The sequence below is a fragment of the Staurois parvus genome, unplaced genomic scaffold, assembly GCF_062004578.1.
Source record: "Staurois parvus isolate SC_StPar_1 unplaced genomic scaffold, SC_StPar_1.0 ptg000689l, whole genome shotgun sequence".
NCBI lineage: Eukaryota > Metazoa > Chordata > Amphibia > Anura > Ranidae > Staurois > Staurois parvus.
This window is the reverse complement of record NW_028318485.1, coordinates 2,186,892-2,202,649: the sequence shown is the minus strand read 5'-3', so window position 1 is coordinate 2,202,649 and position 15,758 is coordinate 2,186,892. Positions and strand designations below refer to the sequence as shown.

Below are 15,758 nucleotides of genomic sequence, written 5' to 3'. Positions count from 1 at the left end.
ATGTTGCACTCTGATGGCAACACCTAATGTAAGGGGGCACACTGATTGGCACACCCTATTCAGGACCTCAGCCAGAAGAAAATTTTAGTGACCAGACCTCCTTGAATTTTAATTCAATACCCCTGGTGTATCACATAAAATCCCAATAAAATACATTTATGTTTCTGATTGTAACATAACAAAATATGGTAAATTTCAAGGGGTATGAATACATTTTCAAGGCAATGTACATACATACACATGTACTGTGTATACACACACACATACATATATATATACATATATGTGTGTATATGTATGTATGCATATATGTATATATATATATATATATAATGTGTGTGTGTGTGTATATATATATATATATATATATATATATATATATATATATACATATATATGCATACACACACACACATATTATAATGTGTCTAAATCAGGATGAAAAACGAAGGGCCAGCACTGTGATCTGCATTCTACATGGTTTTAAATTTAACATGTTTCAGGCACCGGGGGCTGTAACATTTAAAGCTGAACTCCCGTCAAATTTGTATTTTCCCATGCAGTGAGTCTGTGTCCGCACTGCATGGGTTAACTGCTCGTTCAGTCCAGGGGCTCAGGGAAAAGCTATACTTACCCCGTCCTTCGATTCTCCAAAAAACCACACTCCCCCACGTCCTTCGATTATCCAGAAAACCACGCTCCCCCACATCCAGCGGTGGACTGTTCCTACAGCCCTCATGTCCAGAGCCAGTCTATGGGCGTGATGACGGCAGGAACAGCCCATTCACAAGACTGCTAGCGTGGAGGGGGGGACAGGAGTGGCAGGGACTGGTCTTGCACTCGGAGCATCAGCGGATTAGATAAGTATATCTCTGCTTTCTGAAACCCTAGACATAGGCACAGCCCCACAGCATGGGAAAATGTAATGTTTGCTTGGAATTCTTCGTTTAAGGCCAGGTGAGGTTTACTGTAATTAAGCTCACAAAATTAAATCTACTGTCTAGGTTCAGTTTAATTTGTGTTACATGTCTTCCTTTGGACTTTTTCTTACATGCTGTTTTCCTTTCTCCAACGCCGGCTCTGCCTTTACACTACAGAGACTGCTGGTACAAGCCAGGGTCCAGCCTAAAGTAACTGCCGTGTCCCCTCTGCAGCTAGCTCAGCAAGTATGTCACCATGCTGACACTAGTCTCCGTTATCTGTGTCTGTAGGCCCCATTGTCATAATGTCCTCCAAGCTTATTAAATAAGTTACAGCAACCAATCAGGATTCATTTTCCACATGCCAGCAAACTGAAATCTAATTGGCTGCTACAGTTTACTGCTCCATCTTTCCTCTTTGCTCTACCTTAAAAAAAATCAGCCTGTTTATTATCTCGGTCCGTCTTGGTCATCATGGTTCATTTGTCATTGTGTGTGTTATGCTGCAACAGGATGGGAGACTTTTCCTGATCCAGATTTGTGGCCTTATTGGGAACATATAGATTGACATAGTACCCAGCATGCATTGTTGTAGTGACATCTCATCTAGTAGAGTCATACATAGATTTTCCATTACATTGTTCTCCTATTCCTATATGTCTGTAGATGTAGGAAATGTAATTGATTTGGATCTCATACTGTTTTTTTTTCCTTTCTGTGTTAGCGTCTGGTGGTGCAGAGCACTCCGCAGGGCACCAAGGCAGCACAAGTCTCTCTCGCAGTTCACACGGTGCAGCAGACAGCACACTCCCCAACTGAGGTAAGTACTGCCCACCCTATGTTATAGGAAATCTTTAGAAGGAGAAAACATAGATCTGCCAATGCTGATCTACTGAAGCTGATAGTCGACTGGATGTCTCTGACCTTAAGAGCCTTCCCATTCTAGTTATACCCCATGGACTCCGCTCAAATCAGCGGGTGACTTGGTCCAGAAGTGGCAGCCTATGTCAGGCCAAACAGCACTCTTGGAGCTAGTGGGCACACATGGCACTGCACATATATGACCTATTCTCCAAAATCCTGTATAGAAAAGTTGTCAACCTGCAGGCTTAAAAGAAGACAGCTTTCCCTTGATGTGTATGGACAAAAGCTCTTCATGCGTACAACTGCACAGCCCTACTGGCTGATAAGAGGACTGGAGCTCTGAGTGGCATCGGAATAGGGAGGGAGAGAATTACCGTGCCCCATATGACGCACCTGACCATAAGACGCACCTAGGGTTTAGAGGAGGAAAACAAGAAAAAAAATATTCTGAACCAATGGACTGCGGACACAGTACAGGAAATGACCAGAGACTGCGGACATAGTGCAGGAGATACCCAGAGACTGCGGACACAGTACAGGAGATGCCCAGAGACTGCGGACACGGTACAGGAGATGCCCAGAGACTGCGGACACAGTACAGGAGATGCCCAGAGACTGCAGACACAGTACAGGAGATGCCCAGAGACTGCGGACACAGTACAGGAGATGACCAGAGACTGCGGACACAGTACAGGAGATGCCCAGAGACTGCAGACACAGTACAGGAGATGCCCAGAGACTGCAGACACAGTACAGGAGATGCCCAGAGACTGCGGACACAGTACAGGAGATGCCCAGAGACTGCAGACACAGTACAGGAGATGCCCAGAGACTGCGGACACAGTACAGGAAGTGACCAGAGACTGCGGACATACTGCAGGAGATGCCTAGAGACTGCGGACACAGTGCAGGAGATGACCAAAGACTGCGGACATAGTACAGAACATGAACAGAGACTGCGGACACAGTACAGGGGATGACCAGAGACTGCGGACACGATACAAGAGATGCCCAGAGACTGCGGACATAGTACAGGAGATGACCAGAGACTGCGGACACAGTACAGGAGATGACCGACCAGAGACTGCAGACACAGTACAGGAGAAGACCAGAGACTGCGGACACAGTACAGGAGATGACCAGAGACTGCGGACACAGTACAGGAGATGACCAGAGACTGCGGACACAGTACAGGAGATGACCAGAGACTGCGGACACAGTACAGGAGATGACCAGAGACTGCGGACATAGTACAGGAGATGACCAGAGACTGCGGACACAGTGCAGGAGATGACCAGAGACTGAGGACACGGTACAGAAGTTGACCAGAGACTGCGGACACGGTACAGGGGATGACCAGAGACTGCGGACACGGTACAGGGGATGACCAGAGACTGCGGACACGGTACAGGAGATGCCCAGAGACTGCGGACACAGTACAGGAGATGCCCAGAGACTGTGGACATAGTGCAGGAGATGCCCAGAGACTGCGGACATAGTACAGGAGATGCCCAGAGACTGCGGACACAGTACAGGAGATGACCAGAGACTGCCGACACAGTGCAGGAGATGACCAAAGACTGCGGACATAGTACAGAACATGAACAGAGACTGCGGACACGGTACAGGGGATGACCAGAGACTGCGGACATAGTACAGGAGATGCCCAGAGACTGCGGACACAGTACAGGAGATGACCAAAGACTGCGGACATAGTACAGAACATGAACAGAGACTGCGGACACGGTACAGGGGATGACCAGAGACTGCGGACACAGTACAAGAGATGCCCAGAGACTGCGGACATAGTACAGGAGATGACCAGAGACTGTGGACACAGTACAGGAGATGACCGACCAGAGACTGTGGACATAGTACAGGAGAAGACCAGAGACTGCGGACACAGTACAGGAGATGACCAGAGACTGCGGACACAGTACAGGAGATGACCAGAGACTGCGGACACAGTACAGGAGATGCCCAGAGACTGCAGACCTTTGGGGAGCAGGGGGGGGGGAGCGGGTACCTGAATTTGACAGATACCCGCTCCCACTTCCGTGAAGTTGTCCTCCCTCTCCATGTTTTGGGACACGTGACATGCCTCTCGCGCATGCACAGTGGGCACCCGGCTGTGAAGCTGTAAGCTGTCATAGCCAGGTGCCCATACTAAATATTCCGGCGCCCGGGAGAGAAGACGGCGAGGACACCGTAGGACCGAGGTGCATGTTCTGCTGCACAGATGAGCCAATCGGCCGGCCCAGTATTCTAACAGCAGCGGCGGGAATACTGGGCCGGCTGCTCCATATGACACAGACATTTCCCCCCATTCTTTTGGGGGGAAAAAAGTGCGTCTTATGGAGTGAAAAATACGGTATTTAGGATTAGTTTCTTTATAGGGCCATTTTAATGCTTTTTTAACGCTTGCGTATTACCACACAGTAGTGAATGCACACGTTAGTCAGCGTTTTACATAGTGTTGGTTCACGTCAATGCAACATACTTTGGCTGAAAAATTTCATGTCCATTTTTTGGATGTGTCAAGATGAATTCCAGGCATGGTATATTTTTGCATAGTTGTAATTGTTCAGCTATGTGTATCCCATTACTGGCTGGTGCCCCTGGAAGCTGGACATTGCTACTTCAGTGATCTCCACTTGTTTCAGGGTCCCTCTTTGAGTGGCTGACCTGATAAATTGTTATGCGGAATGCGGGCACCATTCACCTTGTCCAATCAGAGAAAGCCTTGAATTCATTCAGAAAGTGCAAAGCATTGCACCTCCTGTGTTCACAATGCATCAGCAGCACGACACCCGGACGCTAACGGAGATCATTGGAGTAGTGGTGTCCACTTCAGTGATTTCGACCTTCCAGGGACATCAGCCAGATATGGTATATACACTGACCAGCCACTTTATTGGGTACACCTTGCTAGTGCTAAGAAAATATTCCCCATACCATTACACCACCATCCTGAACCACTGAAACAAGGCAGGATGGATCCATGTTGTTTACACCAAATTCTGACCCTACCATCTGAATGTCACAGCATCCAGTCTGCCCATTCTCCTCTGACATCAACCAGGCACAACTGACCTCTGACACAACTGCCACTCACTAGATAATTGCTCTTTTTTCGGACCATTCTCTGTAAACCCCGGAGATGGTTGTGCATGAAAATCCCAGTAGATAAGCAGTTCATGAAATACTCAGACCCAACCGTTTGGCACCAACAACCATGCCACATTCAAAGTCACTTAAATCCTCTTTCTGATGTTTAGTTTGAACTTCAGCAAGTCGTCTTCACCACGTCTAGATGCCTAAATGCACCAAGTTGCTTTCATGCCATTGGCTGATTAGCAATTTGCGTTACCAAGCAATTGAACAGGCGTACCTAATAAAGTGGCCAGTGAGTGTACATAGTTACATTGGTCCAGCTTGGAACAATGTAACTATTGAAAAATATACCATGCCTTGAATTCTGGCAGCAAATGACAACATAAGTTACAAATCTGTTGATGACGCATATAAAACTGCATTAGGTTTGAATGAGAATCCCGCCTATGTATACTTTCAGATAATTCACCAGAAGTTTCTATTTAAACCTCAAGTTTCAGTTCTTGTTTACCGGCTCCTTGCCTTTTTAGATTTAAGTCCTATTACTGCTGTCTGAAGATGTTATGAATTGAGATTTCACTATGAATTTGAAATGAAGACTAAGAACTCTTGTTAGGTACAGGGGGTTATTTTTGCAGTATTACATGGATATTGTCTTGTGTTGCAGAGTGACAGCTCTCCACTAAAGACAAGTCAGAGTCAGGCACTGCCAGTACATGGAACTCCACAAGAGGTAGGTAGATGTGGTATATATTCCACATTCCTAAAGCTTGTCTAAGAATATAGCTTCGTGAAGGACAGGGCGGTAGACACTGTACTTTGTTCTTCCTTTAAAAAAAGTTTCTGTGTTTTTTGACAGCGTCATGTTTAAGGCCTCACTATGCTGTCGCTCCTACACGTGAGTTTTGGAGCTTTTGGTGTCTATTTGCCAAAACCCCTGAACTCAACTCGGTAAAAGCCTCTGTGTTCATGTACACACGGGGGGATTTACTAAAACTGGTGCACTCAGAATCTGGTGCAGATGTGCATGGAAGCCAATCCTGCTTTACCTTCAGCGGAGTTCCAGCCTTTTTTTTTTCTCCCCTGATAGACAATGGTCTCTCTTTTCACAGTCCATTTTGGCAATGTATATATATATGTATATTTTTTTCCTAAATACCTTTAATTGATCATTTCTGTCTCCACTTCCTGTCCCGGCCGCCTAGGTGATTACATCATCAGGCATTCCCAAAGGCTTCTGTGATATCGGCGTCATCTATCCCAGCAGTCCTAGGGAATGCCTAATACCAAAATCTTGTGTTATTATGAGACTGGAAGTGACGCGACAGCGGGGATTTCTTCACACTGCGCAGGTGCAAGATTGCTCCTTGTTCACACTGTGCAGGCGCTAGAAAGTGCCGCGCCTTCTTCACACTGCGCAGGCGCTAGAAAGAACTGCGCCTTCTTCACACTGCGCAGGCACTAGAAAGAACTGCACCTTCCTCACACTGCGCAGGCGTGAGAAAGTGCCGAGCCTTCTTCACACTGTTAAGGCACAAGAAAGTGCCGAGCCTTCTTCACACTGCGCAGGTGCTAGAAAGTGCCGAGCCTTCTTCACACTGCGCAGGCGCTAGAAAGTGCCGAGCCTTCTTCACACTGCGCAGGCGCTAGAAAGAACCACGCCTTCTTCACACTGCGCAGGCGCTAGAAAGAACAGCGTCTTCTTCACACTGCGCAGGCACTAGAAAGAACCGCACCTTCCTCACACTGCGCAGGCGCTAGAAAGAACCGCACCTTCCTCACACTGCGCAGGCGCTAGAAAGAACCGCACCTTCCTCACACTGCGCAGGCGCTAGAAAGAACAGCGTCTTCTTCACACTGCGCAGGCACTAGAAAGAACCGCACCTTCCTCACACTGCGCAGGCGCTAGAAAGAACTGCACCTTCTTCACACTGCGCTGGTGCTAGAAAGAACCGCACCTTCCTCACACTGCGCAGGCACTAGAAAGAACTGCACCTTCCTCACACTGCGCAGGCACTAGAAAGTGCCGTTCCTTCTGCACACTGCGCAGGCGCTAGAAATAACTGCGCCTTCCTCACACTGCGCAGGCGCTAGAAAGAACCGCACCTTCCTCACACTGCGCAGGCGCTAGAAAGAACAGCGTCTTCTTCACACTGCGCAGCCACTAGAAAGAACTGCACCTTCCTCACACTGCGCAGGCACTAGAAAGTGCCGTGCCTTCTGCACACTGCGCAGGCGCTAGAAATAACTGCACCTTTCTCACACTGCGCAGGCGCTAGAAAGAACAGCGTCTTCTTCACACTGCGCAGCCACTAGAAAGAACCGCACCTTCCTCACACTGCGCAGGCACTAGAAAGAACTGCACCTTCCTCACACTGCGCAGGCACTAGAAAGTGCCGTGCCTTCTGCACACTGCGCAGGCGCTAGAAAGAACCACACCTTCTTCATACTGCGCAGGCGCTAGAAAGACTGCGCCTTATTCACACTGCGCAGGCACTAGAAAGAACCGCGCCTTCCTCACTATGTGCAGGTGCTAGAAAGTGCCGCGCCTTCTTCACACTGCGCAGGCACGAGAAAGTGCCGCACCTTCTTCACACTGCGCAGGCGCTAGAAGGAACCGCGCCTTCTTCACACTGCGCAGGCTCTAGAAAGTGCCGCACCTTCTTCACACTGCGCAGGCGCTAGAAAGTGCCGCACCTTCTTCACACTGCGCAGGCGCTAGAAAGTGCCGCACCTTCTTCACACTGCGCAGGCGCTAGAAAGTGCCGCACCTTCTTCACACTGCGCAGGCGCTAGAAAGTGCCGCACCTTCTTCACACTGCGCAGGCGCTAGAAAGTGCCGCACCTTCTTCACACTGCGCAGGCGCTAGAAATGCCGCACCTTCTTCACACTGCGCAGGCGCTAGAAATGCCGCACCTTCTTCACACTGCGCAGGCGCTAGAAATGCCGCACCTTCTTCACACGGCGCAGGCGCTAGAAAGTGCAGTGCCTTCTTCACACGGCGCAGGCACGAGAAAGTGCCGCTCCTTCTTCACACTGCGCAGGAGCGAGAACGGGAAGTGCATGCTGGGTAGCCAGCAGCACAATTTCCCGGAAGAAAGTCTGAGCAGGCTTCAGGTGCCCACACTTAAGATGACAGCGTTCACAATATGAGGGTGCAGTAAGTAATTTTATTTTTTATAAGGAAAGCAAAGGATTACAAGTATAGGTGATCTCAACTTGCATTGCCTAAGCTGCCACTCTCATGTGAGTGTCTTTTTAGAAAATAATTAATTAAATGGCTGGAACTCCGCTTTAAGCTTTGACAAAAAGCTGGAAGCTGATTGGTTTCTATACAGAGCTGCACCAGATTTTGCACCCTCCAGTTTAATAAATCTCCCCCATAGGCTTTTACCGGAGTTAAGGAGCAGCAGAGTTTAGGGGCAGTTAAACGTTCTTCGCTGAAAGCAGAAGAATCATATTCAGGAGAGGAACGTTTTGGCCAAAAACCGCTAAACGCAGTAAAAACACATGTAAACTGGTCTAAACGCTAGCTGCGTTTATCACTTGGAATTTTTACTCGCGTTTTTGCCACGTTTAGCGTTTTTCTGCTGCCAGGAGAACTTAACATCCAGAGGAGTTCATGTGTACATGAGGCCTAAAGCAAACCTTTTATGACTTTTATCTCTTTCGCTGCCAGGCCCTGTGCTCCATTTTGAAAGCTGTAATGGAAAAATAAAAAAGCAATGGAAAATTTACAAAAATGGTCTGTCCACCAGTTTAAAGGTGGGAATACACGATTAGAAAATTGACCGATTGGTCATCCGACGACCGAGAGGCGTTCGGTCATTGGTCGAAATCGTGCCCCACATTAACCAATGTAAAAAAATTGTTGGTCGGGCAATACGTAGTGTTGACGTCTTCCATACAAGTGGAAGTGATGCGGTGTGCATGTGACCTTGTAGCCACGCCCTTCCGGCCAGAACGAGCGATATACACAACAATTCCCAGCAATGAGTATAATATTGTCTATTACATGACCTGTATACATAAATAGTGATACATAAAATATAATCTGCAGAATTCTGGTTTCATTATCTCATTAGGCCAATCTACTTTTAACATTTGGATTTTTTGTTTGTGTTTACGAAGATTCCTTGGACATGCACATCCGGGTCATCTTCTGTTTCTGCTCATGCGTGATAGCGCTTGATAGATTATTTTCGTACGACCGTAGTACCACCGCATAGAAAATCGGTCTTTCGTATGCGAAACGACAACATTTTTCACTGTTGTGCAACTGGATTTTTTCGTTCACAATATCGTTATTGGTTAAAACATCCTGCTCATCAACGAAGAGAAAATCGTTCGATCAGTGGTTCCGCAAATTTTTTCGTACGATTTTCTTATCGTGTTTACGGGGCATGGAGTTTGTAAAAGACCCCCCAAACCATATATTTTCTGAAAGCACATGACCAGTACAATAAAAAGAAGGTACTAATGATTTTCAGGGCCCCGTGATATTTGCGCAAATGTTTATCAAAACAACATTTTCTTTAAAAATACACTAAAATCATTATTAGCCGATACCAACCCAGCAAATTTTACAAAATTCCTGTTAATTCCTACTAAATATAAAAGCTTAATCTGTATTGATTTAATAAATATTAATTATTTGTAAATTTTTAATTGCACTTTTTTGTGACATGGTGAAAATTGAATGTATGCAGGACTTTAAATAACCAAATTTCTCAAAAAATCTGGAGGTTTTTATTTTTCATGCACACCTTTCAGAGTTTGTAAAAGACCGCCCCACCAAACCATATATTTTCTGAAAGCACATGAACCATGGAATAAAAAAAAGGTGCTACTGATTTTTTAGGCCCCACGATATTTGTGCAACTGTTTATCAAAACAATATTTTCGCTAAAAAAAAAAACTAAAATCATTATTAGCACACATAAACGCAACATTCCTGCTAAATTTCTACTAGAGCAGCAATGGGCAAACTACAGCCCGGCGGACCTTTTAATCCGGCCCGCGGAGCGTGATACATTGGCTGTCAGGATGTGTGTAGGCGGGGCAGCGTGATGAACGTGAGGGGAGCTAAGCTCCTCTCACAGTCCGCCCTGAAGACCGGAACGGCGCGGGATACATTGGCTGTCAGGATGTGTGTAGGTGGGGCAGCGTGACGAACGTGAGGGGAGCTAGGCTCCTCTCACAGTCCGCCCTGAAGACCGGAACGGCGCAGGAACACGGCGAGAGGAACGTGCGGAGCAAAGGTAAGTGAATTGACACAGGGGGGACTTGGCTTACTACTTGGGGGGGAATAGTACTATGGGGGATGAATTAATATGGGGAATGAATTACTATATGGGGGATGAATTACTATGGGGGATGAATTACTATAGGGGGGATGGATTACTATATGGGGGATGAATTACTATGGGGGATGAATTACTATATGGGGGATGAATTACTATATGGGGGATGAATTACTATGGGGGATGAATTACTATATGGGGGATGAATTACTATGGGGGATGAATTACTATATGGGGGATTAATTACTATGCTTACTATGGGGGAATATTACTATACTTACTATGGATGACACATACACATCATTTATCTACTCTTGGTCCGGCCCCCGGGTCCAATATATGAACCCATTGCGGCCCTCAAGTCAAAAAGTTTGCCCACCCCTGTACTAGAGCCTCATTCACATGGGGAGTGCTAAAGCGTATGCACATGAAGGGCTATATGGAGGGCTGTGTTTACCGCACTCGGATGCGCAGGTGTTTCGTGCATTTCTGTTCAGGCAGTCCATTCATGTCAATTGGGATGCAGCGGCTGCAAGGACAGATCTGAGATCCGTACAGGTGTAAGTGTATGGCCCTAAACACAGACAGTGTTGGTTCAGGGGCATACATCCACATGGATGTCAAGTTGGGAGCGATGGCTTTGTCCATGCAGTTGCTGAACAGGAAGGCTCAATCACCCGTGCATCCCTGTACAGTTAAACATAAGCTCAGTGTACCTGTGTGAACAAGGCCTTAGGCCTTGTTTAGGCTTGCGGTTGGGGGGGCAGCAAAAATGTGCTGTTGAGCAGTAATTCTACCGCCTGCCTGGGGGTGTTTACATGCTGCAGGATTGATGCTTCGCTTTGTGCCTGCAGTAAAGTTGACCCGAACTGTAGTGAAGCCACCCTCCGAACGCTACGCATTCAAGTCACCAGGGAAGCGCCACAAATGCAGACCAACACAGAAATTTGTGAAAAGAGATTCACAAGAAAGCGGCTACATTATGGACAGAATGCGATACTCGGAAAAATTTCCAAAACATTATGCTTTATTACACATTAATGATTGACACTCGGGCAATCACCCTGGTTTACCATCACCTCAGTATGAGACAATACACACAGACCTAAAACCATTTAAAATCACGCCAAGACCGGTCTGGATATATATGTGCTGCAGAGGCAGTGACAAACTATGTCTAGAGCATTTGCAGCACCGCACATAGGTTACACTCCCTGTAGGAGGTTTTTCAAAAAATTGTACCATAGGTACAGTGGGGATCAAAAGTTTGGGCACCCCAGCTAAAAATTTGTATTAATGTGCACAAAGAAGCCAAGGAAAGATGGAAAAAATCTCCAAAAGGCATCAAATTACAGATTAGACATTCTTATAATATGTCAACAAAAGTTAGATTTTATTTCCATCATTTACACTTTCAAAATAACAGAAAACAAAAAAATGGCGTCTGCAAAAGTTTGGGCACCCTGCAGAATTTATAGCATGCACTGCCCCCTTTGCCAAGCTGAGACCTGCCAGTGTCATGGATTGTTCTCAATCATCGTCTGGGAAGACCAGGTGATGTCAATCTCAAAGGTTTTAAATGCCCAGACTCATCTGACCTTGCCCCAACAATCAGCACCATGGGTTCTTCTACGCAGTTGTCTAGAAAACTGAAACTGAAAATAGTTGACGCTCACAAAGCTGGAGAAGGCTATAAGAAGATAGCAAAGCGTTTTCAGATGTCAATATCCTCTGTTCAGAATGTAATTAAGAAATGGCAGTCACCAGGAACAGTGGAAGTTAAAGCAAGATCTGGAAGACCAAGAAAAATATCAGACAGAACAGATCACAGGGTTGTGAGAAAAACAATTCAAAACCCACGTTTGACTGCACGATCCCTCCAGAAAGATCTGGCAGACACTGGAGTTGTGGTACACTATTCCACTATAAAGAGATACTTGTACAAATATGGTCTTCATGGAAGAGTCATCAGAAGAAAACCTCTTCTACGTCCTCACCACAAAAATCATCGTTTGAACTTTGCAAATGAACATATAGACAAGCCTGATGCATTTTGGAAACAGGTTCTGTGGACCGATGAGGTTAAAATTGAACTTTTTGGCCGGAATGAGCAAAGGTACGTTTGGAGAAGAAGGGGCACAGAATTTAATGAAAAGAACCTCTGTCCAACTGTTAAGCATGGGGTTGGATCAATCACGCTTTGGGGTTGTGTTGCAGCCAGTGGCACAGGGAACATCTCACGAGTAGAAGGAAAAATGGATTCAATAAAATTTCAGCAAATTTTGGATGGTAACTTGATGCCATCTGTGAAAAAGCTGAAGTTAAAGAGAGGATGGCTTCTACAAATGGATAATGATCCTAAACACACCTTGAAATCCACGGGGGATTACATCAAGAGGCATAAACTGAAAGTTTTGCCATGGCCTTCACAATCTCCTGACCTCAACATAATTGAAAATCTATGGATAGACCTTAAAAGAGCCGTGCGTGACAGACAGCCCAGAAATCTCAAAGAACTGGAAGACTTTTGTAAGGAAGAATGGGCAAAGATACCTCAAACAAGAATTGAAAGACTCTTGGCTGGCTACAAAAAGCGTTTACAAGCTGTGATACTTGCCAAAGGGGGCAGTACAAGATATTAACTCTGCAGGGTGCCCAAACTTTTGCAGACGCCATTTTTTTGTTTTCTGTTATTTTGAAAGTGTAAATGATGGAAATAAAATCTAACTTTTGTTGACATATTATAAGAATGTCTAATCTGTAATTTGATGCCTTTTGGAGATTTTTCCATCTTTCCTTGCCTTCTTTATGCACATTAATACAAATTTTTAGCTGGGGTGCCCAAACGTTCGATCCCCACTGTATATATAATATAATTATCACATGCTATGCATAATAGCTAATAAAGTTACCATGTAGAGAGAAACATAACCCTTGGCCTATTCAAGGCAATATGGGTAAAAAATTGCATAAGAAGGGGGGATATAACCCAATATTAAGAATATAGATTCATGCAGTACAGCCCAATAAAGGCACATGTGGTTGCGACCCATCTACCCTTGGTAGATTCCAATAGTTGCAAAAATTCTTATAGATGAAAGAGTCCCTGTTGATGTCTTGATGGAATAGTAAATGTAGATAGCAGAGCCCTGCTTTGTATGGTTTCTTCACCACAGCATGTGGACTATAAACCACTTTAATATACGTGACACAAATGCCCCGCAACCCTGTGTAATCCGTCTGCAAAAATGTCTGCATTTGTCTGCAAAAATGAGGTTAAAACATCGCTTCCCCACCGATTGTCAGTAACCTCTGGATCATGATCCGAACTTGGATTGGGCTTCACAGGCAAGGGAGATTTAGAGGCATGTCTAAGTCTACCCTTTCTATGTTTTTTTTTTTTTATTTTACATTTTTTTTACAATTTTATAATGTTTTTTTATCAGGTACAGTTTTATTTTTTAGTATTTTTTTATGTCTAAACAGACCCCAATGCCTCTTTTGAGACAGAGCGAGCGACTGAAGACAGTAAATTTCTCTGCAGGTTCATGTGCACTGTAGATGATTGAATAGGGATCTGTAAAACAAACTGAAACATAGTCAACGCTGAAAAAAGTGCCGGACAAGAATTGTACGGAATTGTATGAATTGTACGGCCAAATTGGCGGATTTTTTTCGGCACAGTGAGAGACCAAACTATCACAAGAGCAGAGAAAGGGTTAAAACATAGCTAAATACATTTTCTTCGTAAGATTTGGATAGATTGGTGTGGGACTAGAACCGCTATCAGGTTTTTATCGCTGTCTGTACCCACGTTAGGAAGATTCAGTGTCTTTCTTTGATCACCAATGTCACCAGGAATGAAAGTGAGGCTAAAGTCAAAATTCTGAGTTGTTACCAGAACAGGAATAGAGGGGAAGTCCTCCAATAGGGACACTTGTTCTTGTGACAGATAAGAGATTTCCTCCACATTGGAAAGAAAACCTGTCACTTCCTGTTGTGTTTCCAAGGAAGTAAAGGGAAATCTCCCCAGTGAGACACAGATGGCAAAAAAACAATGGTTATTGCAAGGTGGACTGAGGTATTTATTTATTACAGGCATTTATATAGCGCCAATAGGTTATGCCGTGCTTTACATACTGTACATTCTCATCAGTCTCTGCCTTTGAGGAGCTTACATTCTATTCACAAAAGTTTTATTGAGGTTCGAATGAAAATACAGCAACCGTTGGCATAGTACATGGGTATGGGCATAGTACATTGAGCAGATATCGCCCAAATCGCTCATTCCGCTCCTCCCAAGACATCTTCCTCTCTAGCTCCCTCATCACCTCCTCCCACGCTCGCCTCCAGGACTTCTCCAGAGCCTCTTCCATCCTCTGGAACTGTATTTTATATAGGGTGCGCTTGCTGGAACCAAACCTCTGTAGCTGTAGGATAAAGGTGCCAGATGGATATCAGGGATGGATGGGAGCAGTAACACTTAGGCAGCTCTTCTTAGAGTGGAAGCAAGGCTCTAATGCAGTAACAAGAAAAAGAGAGGAAGGCGCCTCTAAGTGCAGTGTGTGCAAAATTAAGCTAGGAGAGCAGATTCGGATGCAGGAGGTGAAGGGGGCGGTAATGCATTTCAGAGCATGCTCAATAGGCTCCTTCTTCAGAGTCTACATCCGACTCTGCTCTCCTAGCTTCATTTTGATGCACAGGCACATCCTGGACTCTACTTCCTGATCCTATAGACAGAGTTTGCTGCTGGACGGCTGGATGTCCCACCTGGATCTAATTACCACACAATGAGTCTTTTTAACTATTTATCTTGTAAGTGCAATATACAGTGGGGCAAAAAAGTATTTAGTCAGCCACCAATTGTGCAAGTTCTCCCACTTAAAAAGATGAGAGAGGCCTGTAATTGGCATCATAGGTAGACCTCAACTATGAGAGACAAAATGAGAAAAATAATCCAGACAATCACATCGGCTGATTTGGAAAGAATTTATTTGCAAATTATGGTGGAAACTAAGTATTTGGTCACCTACAAACAAGCAAGATTTCTGGCTCTCACAGACCTGTACCTTCTTCTTTAAGAGGCTCCTCTGTCCTGCACTCATTACCTGTATCAATGGCACCTGTTTGAGGTTGTTATCAGTATAAAAGACACCTGTCCACAACCTCAAACAGTCACACTCCAAACTCCACTATGGTGAAGACCAAAGAGCTGTTGAAGGACACCAGAAACAAAATTGTAGGCCTGCACCAGGCTGGGAAGACTGAATCTGCAATAGGCAAGCAGCTTGATGTGAACAAATCAACTGTGGGAGCAATAATTAGAAAATGGAAGACATACAAGACCACTGATAATCTCCCTCGATCTGGGGCTCCACGCAAGATCTCACCCCGTGGGGTCAAAATGATCAACGTAACATCAGTAACACACTACGCCGCCAGGGACTCCGATCCTGCAGTGCCAGACGTGCCCCCCTGCTTAAGCAAGCACATGTCCGGGCCCGTCTGAAGTTTGCTAGAGAGCATTTGGATGATCCAGAAGAGGATTGGGAGAAT

At 45.4% G+C, this 15,758-nt stretch overlaps 1 protein-coding gene across 5 annotated transcripts in view; it reads left to right on the top strand.

Moving 5' to 3' along the window:
- Positions 1-15,758, top strand: part of RFX1 (regulatory factor X1) — an 82,044-nt gene that overhangs the window by 19,419 nt on the left and 46,867 nt on the right. For 2 of the 5 annotated variants that reach the window (XM_089652643.1, XM_089652647.1), the window contains exons 4-6: positions 1,098-1,166; positions 1,645-1,740; positions 5,566-5,631. In XM_089652643.1, coding sequence (XP_089508769.1) covers positions 1,098-1,166; positions 1,645-1,740; positions 5,566-5,631 — 231 coding nt within the window. The remainder of the gene's footprint in view (positions 1-1,097; positions 1,167-1,644; positions 1,741-5,565; positions 5,632-15,758) is intronic. The other 3 variants (XM_089652645.1, XM_089652644.1, XM_089652646.1) reach the window with 3 other exon arrangements.